Source organism: Lonchura striata, chromosome 1 (assembly GCF_046129695.1).
Source record: "Lonchura striata isolate bLonStr1 chromosome 1, bLonStr1.mat, whole genome shotgun sequence".
Classification (NCBI taxonomy): domain Eukaryota; kingdom Metazoa; phylum Chordata; class Aves; order Passeriformes; family Estrildidae; genus Lonchura; species Lonchura striata.
Window position 1 is genome coordinate 65,345,970 of NC_134603.1, and position 11,402 is coordinate 65,357,371.

An 11,402-nucleotide genomic window follows, 5' to 3' on the forward strand; every position below is an offset into this window, starting at 1 on the left:
AAAAGTAGAATGTGTATACTGGGATACTGTAAGATATAATTTCTGCAATGTATAACTTTGCTAAAGTTAGGGATGCAGTGTTAAGTGAAAGTGCAATATGTCATCCTTCTCCATTTTAAAGCTCTAAGAAGAAATTTATTGCAGTGTTGGCTTGGTTTTTTTCCCTAAAAACATATTTTAGTTCAAACAACAATTAGCTTTAAAAACAACTGCATATGATGTTAACATCATGTGTAATAGATGATAGAGGATTAATTATTTCTTCTGATTAGGTAAACTTGTATATTTAAATATTTTACATTCTGAGTATCTAAAAGTACCATGCATATAAGAAATATATTGTGCATTTCAGCTGCCCTAAAACCTAAGAAAAACCTCCTTGGGTTGAATCCTGAGGCATTGGTTTAATTTTGTATTCAGTTCTTTGGGCAAGCAGCCCTGCTAACCCACAGAAGAAGTGAAGCCATCAGGAAATACAAATATGTAAATGTCAAGTATTTCTCAGATTCTGTCTCTGAGAAAGTTTTCCTTGAAAAAAATAAAAATTGAATTAAAAATTCAGTGAGATTTTTGCAAATAGACCTACTACATTAGGTGAACAGACTTGACCTTTTACATAATGAAAAACCACAGAAAAGGTATGCAAAATATATGTGTTTAATATATTATGATGGTTGGAAGCTTGTACTGTTCGATACTGTACTGCTTTGATAAACAGCCATGAACTTTCTTTAACTAAAATTTCAGGTTGTGGGTCCATGTAGCAGATGTCAAATAATCTGCATTGATCAACAGTCTGGGGAACGAAACAAAGAAATTCTGCAGTCCCTGTCTGCTGCCAGAGGTAGAAAGGTCAGTACAGTACTTCAAAATAGCTGTAATGAAAGATATAGTGACTTTATTGCATGAGTAGTGAAATATCTGCTGAGCGAATATTCACACTTAAGTTGTTACTATTTGGATTTTTTTTCTGCACAAAGAGGATGCACTTACAACCCAGATATGGCATGGTTTATTTCTATAAAATGCTCAATACATTTTTTATTCAGAAATGGACTATTACTATGCATTATTTTTAACTGTGCTTGCTTTTATCCTGTATGTACTTAGTGTGTTTATTTTAATCTTAAAAGCACAAGCTGATGCACTGATGTCTTTTAAGAACAGAAATATGCTGAAAAATCAGAAAGTGTTTGAAATTATACAGTTGGCATGTAATACTAAACTTTATTCTTACCCTGAGAAATTAGTTAGGAGGAAAAACAGAGCAGATGTGAATATAGCCAAAGTGGAGAGTAATTACTTAGGAAAGTGACCAGAAAGTAAGTGTGAAATACAGGTGTTTATTTGGGGTCCTGCTTCCTAAGGTTGCATTGCTTCTTGGAACTGGGAGCGCTCAGATGATGGCTAGACAGTTCGGCATCCCAAAAACCTCACAGATCTTCTCATATGTATTTATTTAGCAGAAAACCCTTATTCAAAATTCATTGCTTCCTGTTGGTTGAGCTCCTGTTGTTAAAGTGTCTCAGGCAGTCGGGGCTCGGGAGCCTTGCCAGTACCTGCCAAACAGCAGAGCTGGGGCACAGCACCAGCACAGAGCAACAACAAATAGGCTGAAAATCATTCAACCAGACAATGCACAAACAAGTTTACAAATACTGCATTCAGTGTTTGGACAAAAAAAAAAAAAGATTCATCTCAATGATTCATTAAGCAAACAAAGGGCTTTCTTTTCGCTGGCGCTTGTCCTCGGTGAGTAGCTCCAGTGGCTCCGTGTGGGAGCCAGCCCTCAGGTGCAGTGAGCTGGGGAGAGGCGCAGGCAGGGCCGGCTGTCGAGCACAGCTCCCCGCTGGCCTGAGGTGACAGGCTGGCACAGCAGGCTCTGCTCCAGGTCACCACAGTACGGGAGCCTCTGTGAGATGGGCTCCTGGCCACCGTGGGTGCCTGAGGACAGGGCTCCTTTCCCAGTAATGTCAACAACAGCTGCAGCATCTGGGACACTTCAGAGCACATCTGGACACTCGGGACAGGGATGCTCCCTGCTGCCACATGAGGCAGAGGGCTTTTGGGCTTTTTCTGTCCATATTGGTTTTACTGGATTATGACTTGAAACCTCTGTGGAGAGAAAGCACTCTATACTCGGCGAGAAAATGGCAACAAAACCTTACTCAGGATGCAGATTCTCAGGAGAGGCAAAGCACCTTCTGCACGTTTCCCACAGCAAAGACGAGCTCCTCTCTCATTCTGATTAACTCGACAATGAAGAGATTTTCTCGATGCACAGCTAGAACCAAGTGGCTCATTCAGATAGGACTGGGGCAAAGTGAGCCATCCGCCTCTGCAGAAGGAGCTGGCCCCCGCGGGGGAGTGCTCTCCCTGCTGCTGCCGCGCTGATGCTCACGCTGCAGACACGGCCACTCAGCCTTTGTGCTTCCCCAGCCTTCAGCGCTGCTGGCAGATGGGGTCTCGTGAGCATGCCCTGCTCTGGCTTAGCTGACCATTGAAAGGAAGAGTTGGAACTGGTAGCTTTGCCTGGTCTGGTCTGAGAAGACCTCCGAGCCCATTCCTCCTGCAGGTTGCCCCTGTGGTGGTGGGCACCATCTGGTTATCAGCGAGCATCACCCAGGAAGGACTATGGCATTTTAGTGTGCTCAGCAGACCTAACCGAGGAGTCTGATCCAAGCCCTTCACAGCTCACAGCGGGGAGAGAGAAGGAACATCGAGTTCATGTGACTGTGTTAAATCGCAGAGCCAATCCTTTGGTGGCTCATATCTCTACCATTTGCTTTTCTGCTAAGGAGCTATCTAATAGACTTAATTTTTAATTTTCTTTTTTGTTTTTATCAGATGCAGATTCATTGAAGGAATTCAGCAGTGTTTGCTCTCATCTGTCAATAATCTGATTCAAACTAAAAAAAAAAAAAAAAAAAAAAACCAAAAAAAACTATTGCAGAAAAATAAGATTTAAGATAATTTCCCAGGTTTTTGGAAAGCTGCTGTAACAACCTGATTGACAAAACATTAAAGATACTGCAGATAGAAAAGAGACACAGATGTCAATATTTACCGTTTAATTTTGGTTCTTTTCCAAGAACACAAATCTGAAAAAATTACATTGAAATTTATCAAACAAGTGGCCCAAATAGCAGCACTGCCAATGAACTTCAATAATAAGCTAAATAATGTAACGTTTGTAGGAGGTAGTTCAATATTTATTTCTAAAATCCTGTTTTTCTCCATTCCTCTGAAAACCTGGTGCTTCAAAATGAAGGATGGAGCCTTTGCATAGATGGATTGCAGCTGAAAGTCGGAACCAGCTACTGTAACTAGCCACCCAAGCAATTTACATCTTTCCAGATAAATGTAAAGCATGTTGTTGAAGCCTTGCCAGCTACTTTTTATGAAACCTTTTATGTCATTGTTTGACACAAAATGTAAACACCTTTATAAAGTGAACTTGAGCTTTCTGAAGAAACGCTCATAAAGGATTCCTTCTGTAATTTTTGACTGGAAATGAAAGATGAGCTCTCCTCGTGTGACAGAGTGCTCTCTGTTACTGCAGGAGATTAGGAAAGACTAGATAACTCCATTAAGCAAATGGCCACATGCTGTTTCACATGCCTCACCACCTGACACAAAACACACATGGATGGCAAAGGGAGAACACAGCATTCCTGCCTCTCTTTGGTGTTTTGCAGATGCCGTTTAGTGCTAATGATAGCGGAAGCCCTGTGGGTAGATTTGCAGCAGTGCTATGAGCTGGGACTTGCTGGCAAGGTAGCAAAGGGAATTATTGCATTAGCAGTCTGCCCGGGTCTAAATGTATGGATAGCACTACATCAAGGGAAATCCATTATGTTTGCACATGCCTTCATACACTAAAAAGCTTCTGTTTATTTCTGGGGCCTGTTGATCCTCCTTTATGAATCTTATTGTGCCTTGGGAGAGCTTCTTTTCCTGCAGAATTAGATGCCATGCCTTTGGATTGCTTACTAAAACATTAGCAAGGATACCAAATGACCTCTCTTATCCGATGCATCATTATCATTATTATCATAGTAATGCAGGGCTTTACACCATGCAATGCTTTTTATTCAAATATCTGGAACATTTGAGAATAGCGATTGTTGTAATTAATAGGCCTCTGAAACAATATGGTTCTCTTTTTCTCATTGGCAACTGAAGTGGAAAATGTATTTATTTAAGGCAGAGCAAAGGAAAATCAATTCTTAAGGGAACATTCTGCAGTCCAGATATTTTCAACAGAACAATATAGGAATTTATTTACACAACATTAAATTTTTTTTTTTCTTTTTGCAATATAGAAAATCAACATGTCAGAAGTGAGTACATCCTCTCTCCTATTTTTTTAAGGCTTTACATTCCAGTAAATCTAAACCTGATAAAACATTATTACATAAAAAAAAAATAATAATTGCATCTCCCAAATCTTTGGATGGGAGAGAGGTTATGTTATTGTATGAAGATATTATCAGATCTGGACAGATAAATTTATCTTCTGGGATATGGCAGCTGAGAGGCAAAATCCAGAACTCATCCATCCAAAGATAAGTATTAGCATGCAGTATGATTTTATGTGCTTGCACATTCTAGCAGGGTATTTCCCTATCAGGTTCTAGTCTGTGTTAACTGATTCTTTAGGAGTCATAGTTGAGGGCATCTCACCTCAGGGCTTTGTGAGATGTAGCCCCTCAGGTTTCTATCTTACCAAAGGAGATAGTACACACAGGGTATTTCTCTGTCAGTGAATTTCTAGGCAGAGCACATTACTGTTGTTTCAGTAAATGAACTTGAAACAACATGCAAAAATGACAGCATTTCATAGCTTCTCCTTTAAGTGAGTGTGATGACTATCATATGATTCACTGTTGGCAAGAATTTGTATGTTTTTTCTATTTCTCCCAGCAGTGAAGTGGCTTTTTCCTGATCAAGAAGCTTTAAATTTTTTGTTCCTGTAATATTTTACAGTGATGTAAAATGTCTCAGAGTCTTGACTGCCAGATAAAGCCATTGTGCTCACAGTCCTGCACTACCTGCCCAGTTCTTGGTGTGTCCTGGGAAGAATGTATGCGGAATAAAATGCCCTTGAAGTCAGGAAAAGGTAGCAGGCAGAGATTATGAGGTTCTGCGAGCTGTATTCTCTGCATCTGAAAGCCTCATTTTTCATCAGAAATGGGAGGATTTCTACATTTTACCTTTCTCTTAAAACAGAGCTGAAGTGGCAGATGCAGCTTTTATAGTTCCTTGGCAGGGGGGTGTGTGTGATTGCTATTATCATTACTTGCTGAATCATTATTTGTAATTATTGAAGAAAACAGAGAAATTTACTTAAAATATGTTAAATCTACTTCTGGCAATTAGAGGCTAAATTTTTTGTTTAAGAACACTCACCAAAAAAAGGTTTGTAATTCTGAACGGGCATTTGTACTAAAATAAAAGTATGTACACCATCAGTGTATCATCACCTTGGAAACTCCTTAGGCATTACTCATGGAAAAAAACACTGAGACTTTAGATGCCAAATCAGAGAAGGAAAATACTAAGGACCAGTATTAAAACAGTATTTGAGAACTCGTGAAGAAAATATGCATTTAGACATGCATTTTCTTAAATAATTCTGAATGGGCATTAAAAAAAATCCTGCTAAATTATTTTCAATAACAAAAATTGGCAAATTAAGTTCTTTCCAGTGAACAATTTGCCCAGATTTATTTTAGTCTAATTTTAAGATACATTAAAATGACAATACAGTAAATATAAATAAAAACTTCTCATGCATCAAATAAGCTGGTTTACATGAATGAGATAAAAAATTCCTTCCTGTGTGCAATGTGGTGTAGAATAAACTAATATTAATTTTACAATATTTGTTTTATAATGGCTTGATAAAAAAAAAATTAAAAAAAAATCATGGCAACTGTCATTTTTGCACTAGGAGGTGAATCCAGCTTATTAACCACGAGGCTGAAAAATACATTATTTATGCCAATAGAGAAACTTTTCAATGAAAGAGAGAAAAGCAAAAATGGAAAAATAGGACTATGTACTTAAATATTTTAAGTGAAACAGTTGCTGACACCATTACAGCACCACGGGTGGTCCAACAGTCATTGTGCATAATGACAACAGTCATTGTGGGCTGGGATCTTACAGTGCTGCAGTCATTCCTCAGCATTAATCTTAGAACACTGACCACAAGGATGTGCCCTGTGTTCACCAAGCGTTGACACCAATACAGCCACTGGTATCCAAAAAGTGCCAGCAGCAGGACAAGTCTGAGAGGTCTAGCTCGTGCCCTCTACATGTCACATGCCAGTGAGATGAAGGAATAGCAGAGGTAGCAAAAAATACCTAAGCTTAGGGCTCATTTTTCCCATTGATGCTTATGATTACAAATGAAGCAAAAAGACCCAAATTCAAGGTCTGAGGCCATGTTTGGATAGATCTCTGCTTTACAGCATCTCTTACTTGGGAGTACATCTCAAACTTACCTCTTATGAATTCTTCAAAGACTAAGAGCTGTTCTGTGTTACATCATTGTTTCATCTTTATTTAATTACCCAGTGCAAGAATAGGAGACAACATACTGCCTTCATATTTAGTCTGTGAAATATGCCTCCTTAAATTCATTTATTCTTTTTTTCTTTATTGCAATCCCTTTTACCTACTATTTTTTTAACCTGCTCTAAATGTAATTCACTCAATTTCAGGATCATTGGTCTGAACAATGGCACTAAATGTAATCAGGAAATAGAAAGGATAATAGAATTTTGTATTTGGTTTGCTTATTTATTTACTTTATAATGACTTGCACATTTTGACTGTAGTCTACCAAATCAAAAAACTTTTTTTAAAAACCTGCAAGAAGAGACAAGAAAATTAATATTGGGTTTCCAAGGTTCTTGGTTTAAAGAGCAAAGACTTTCTGAAGTCTAAAAATCTCTTATCAATTTAACATAGTATTCAGTGTTCCTTTTTTTTGCTACTTTACATGTTTTTTGATTATCTAATTCTTTGGAAAATACTGCCATGACATGACAAATCTTTTTCTTGCACGTTTCTAAATTCTCCATTGCTGGAAAACGAAACCACAGAACCACACCAGTCTCTTCCTGTGACATTTCCAGATCACACCCACAACTGTAACACTCTACTGCTTGAGATCAAGACCTCACATAACGCAGATACACAGATCAGATCTTTGGTGCCTGTGAGGGTTGCATGGTCAGTGGGCAAATTGGATATTCAATTTTTCTTTTCTGTACTACTCAATATCCCAATAATATATTCTAAGTATTTCTAACATTTATACAGGATGGATTCACAGATAATGACTCTTAACAAGTGGGAGCAACAATAAAACAAACTTTCTGAATATTTTCTGCAAAACATACTAGAATATGCATAGAAAACAAATGAAGGGAAACTCACAGAGGTTAGACAGAATAAAGTTCTGTTAACAAAGCGAATAACTCATGGTAGGAGATTTAAGACATCTTTACTGTTGGAACATACCAGTGTTCCATGCTGCAGAGCCTTTGTTTGTAACAATACATTAACTGTATTTGTCAAGGAGCCAGAGCAGACATTAAATAACAAGATTGTGAATTACATATACGATACTATGGAACTCATTATGAAATACTGTGTTATTTATGTACTTACGTAAGTTATTCTTCTTGAATAGCATGGCATTACCTTCTGTTTACCAGTCTATTATAATTAATGAGTTAAGAATGTTCTTAATTACATGGACATAGTACATACCTCTTTATTCTTAAAGCAATGTATTTCTTCTGAACATATCTGGGTTGTTAGATCCTCTATAGATTTGATTTCCATAATATGCCTTGCATCTTAATAAATATTTTGCTTCTTTTCAGACAAACTTTGGCATATACCTGATGAACCAGCCCTCATGCTCACCCTTTTCAGATACTTTATCAGTTGGGTCTCAAGTACTTCCAGTGCTGAAGGAGAATGCAGAAATTCAGTCTCCGACATCTAGTGAAGAAAAATGTTCAGGATAGATTCCATGGTGGAGATGAAATTTTTGTGCAACTACAGGGAAAAGTCAGTAGTCAGTTACTCAAAAAAAAAAAAAAAGAAAAAGCTTCCACTCATTTGCTTCTGGTAATTTTCTGTTTGTTGTAAATGTTATCAGATGGCAAAACTGTTGATAATTACAGCTCACCTACATGTTTTTGCTTGTGATTAGGTTGCAGCAGCCATAACTCTATTTTGCACAATTGCTTCAGGATGCAACAGGTTTGATCAAGTCTTACTGGTGGATGACTCCTAAAACAAGCCAAACTTTGTTGTCAGAAAACCACATCTCAATGAAGGAAAGTAAACACAACAATAAACTACTTCCTTCTACTGCTTTGTCAAAAGCCCAATTAGGAGAGAGGATGCAAGACATATTTAGAAAAAATGTGGGTGGGAAGAGGACAGTGGAAGAGTGGCATGAAAATAGCAGTGCATTCAGCTTTTCCAAAAGGAAACTCAAGGTGATATGTAGACAGTGTGAAAGCAATGGAAAAGGGGGAATTATTGGGAAATCTGTGTCTCCCCCTTTGGAAGTAGTATGTGAGGATTCCAACATGGCATAAACATAATGAAGATTCAGGATGCCGTTTGCAAAGCACATTCCCGATGAAGGAATTCCATCCATTTGTTCTCAGCTTCTTTCTTTTCCATTTGTTACTTTTCCATCTGATTTATTTTATGTGGTGTCTTCTCTGGGATTTTTTATGTAATGGGGTCCCTGCCTACTGAAAGGGACTTGGAGCTAAATGATCTTTAAGGTCCCTTCCAACCCAAGCCATTCCATGATTTTATGAGTTACACACTCTTGTTTCCTTACGTATTTGTGGATGTTGACACATTATTTCTAATTAGAGATTTTTTTCAAGTAATACAGTCATTTTCTATACAGACTTTGTTTATCCTCAGCCATCTCTAATGGCCACTTAAGGGAACTCTTGAGAGTTTAAATGCTTCTCCATCTCAACCAGGTCAAAGTATTCTTTTTTCTTACCCTTTGTTCATTTCATAATGCCCTTCTTAAACAGCTGTTGGAAGCTCCTAAACAAGACTCATGTTTTCTGATTCATGGGAGCAAATGTCTGAAACCTTAGTCTGAAGAATCAATTATTGTGAAAATTACAAAAAAAAAAAAAAAAAAAAAAAGGAAGACATGGAGCAAAAAAGAAAACCCACATGGAAAGTCGATGTAAATCAAGACTGAATACATTGAGGCCAGGTGTTTTATGACCCTCAACATGTGTCCAGCTAGCTGTGGGATGATTTCATGCTTCCAGGAAGTTCTTCTGAAAGATTAAATTCTCACACTAGCTGCAATATTGCAATCTGGGAAGTGAAATTTTGACCCCGCTAAAAGCACTGTCAAAACTCTCATCCAGTATGATTTAGGGGCAATTTTGGCTCCAGCTGTGTGGAAGTGTTCCTGGCTGGAGCACTCCTTGAGTTGTTTGAGCATATCCCCAGAGGGAGGCAGGCAGCTTTGTGAAAGAGTTGGTCAAACAGTCATTCTGAAAGGAGAGCAACTACCACAGGGCAGCAAAGAATGGGTAAAAGGAATGTCATCACCCAGTGCACAAATCAGAATTCAAAAATGTTCTTCTTTCTCTCTTTCCTTTTTTTTTATTTTTCCTTTTTTTTTTAATGTATAGGGTTTTGGGTTTTTTGTTTTGGTTCTTTTGAAGAACTGGTTTTACTCACTTCAGCTGGAACAGTCTCTCAGCAGAGCTTTGTAATGGAAATGAGAAGACACATTATCTTTTTCTTACAATCTGCTATAAAATACATGGGAAGAGAGGTTTTTCATATGTATGTAAACTGAGAATCAGTTTTGAGAGTTGTACCTTCCACTTCAGAGCCCAAGGTCTACACCTTGATGCCTACTTTGAAAAGCAGGGAGTTTATCTCTCTAGTAGTCAATTATCTGAGGTTGTAATGAGCAGGCTTTTTTGAAACCTTGAAAAGCAGTTTCCTGGTATCTAAATCCCTTAACTACTTCATTCTTTACCTTTCTGTTATGCAGAGCATTGCTTTGTTGGGTAGAAAGCCAGCATAGCTCTGGATTGCTTATAGATTTAATGTGAAGAGACCTGCTGTATGCTGACCTTCAGTGATCTCTGGTGCTCTGCTCTGTCCTCTTCACCTCACCACTGTGTCATTTGTTTAAAGTGGCACAGAAGTTAGAAAAGGAAATTGAAAGCAACTTCAAAAAGCTCTGTTTCACTCGTTACTGCATTTAGTACAAAATAAGTTACTTTGGTACACAGTGGCTTGACAAATACTGTTTGTGAATATCCATAATGCAATGTATGATAACTATGGATGAGAGGATTTGAACTTTAAAAATGTCATGCTTGGTCATTTTGACCTATTATTTACAGTCAATTACACATTCCCTCTCCTGTGGCTTGGTAATATTAGATCAAGAATTATTTTGCAGGGGGAATATAAAGATTTTCTCTGATGTATGAGCATAGTCATTAGTATAGTCTGTCCATTTCCCAGAAGGAACATTCTTGTGGTACTTTGGTAGGAAATGTCACAACACTTCAGATTGATGGAAGATATGTAAGGAATATTTCAGCTAAATAAAAGATTATATTTCCCTTCTAGTAAGTGGAATATTCCTGCCAGTACTGATATGCCTTTCCATCAATGAAGACAAATTCTTCTCAATGACATAACTCTGTGGAAAATCTTGAAGTACAAAAAGTCACTTTTAAATGGCAGGCACTGTAAGTTTGCAGAAAGAACAACCTTCCCATAATATGAAAAAATAATTCAGAGGAAGAAAAAATTTAGCATACTGCAACCCCAAGGATTGCAGATATGAAAGGGGCATAAACACTTTGAAAGGCTATATTAAAAAATTATGTGCTCTATAAGGGTTTATTTCTTAACATTCCGAGTATATAGAGAATAAGACCACTTCATATGAATGTAGGCTCTTTGATCTAAATCCTCCAATTACTGCCAAATTATATCTTTTAATAATTAAATAATAATTCCAGTTATATATTTGCCTTATATGGATAATAAATGGACTTAGTACAGTATTTCAAGAGTGCTATATGTAGAAAGTCTTCTATATGTTTGAAAACCAAATACTTATTTACTTGCAATGAATAATAATTCATTGCAAGTAAGTAAGACACATTCCATTCTTTGTGAGACTTAGGCCTTCTCAAATCTCAGGGTAAAAATGGTGATTGTTACATGCTCTAATGATAGCCAGGAGGCTGAAATCATAAAACAGAAATAAGCATTTTTAGGAGAAGTTTCTGAGCTGTGTGTTTCTTGATATGACTAAGATATTTCAGATTAGTTTATGATTTATA

At 37.4% G+C, this 11,402-nt stretch overlaps 1 protein-coding gene across 3 annotated transcripts in view; it reads left to right on the forward strand.

Annotated features, from left to right (window-relative positions):
- The window catches only part of MOCOS (molybdenum cofactor sulfurase), a 210,249-nt gene extending 201,051 nt beyond the window's left edge, over positions 1-9,198 (forward strand). For all 3 annotated transcript variants that reach the window (XM_021528759.3, XM_077784950.1, XM_077784953.1), the window contains 2 exons: positions 748-852; positions 7,905-9,198. In XM_021528759.3, coding sequence (XP_021384434.1) covers positions 748-852; positions 7,905-8,051 — 252 coding nt within the window. In that variant the 3' untranslated portion in view covers positions 8,052-9,198. The remainder of the gene's footprint in view (positions 1-747; positions 853-7,904) is intronic.
- The last annotated feature ends 2,204 nt before the right edge of the window (positions 9,199-11,402 follow it).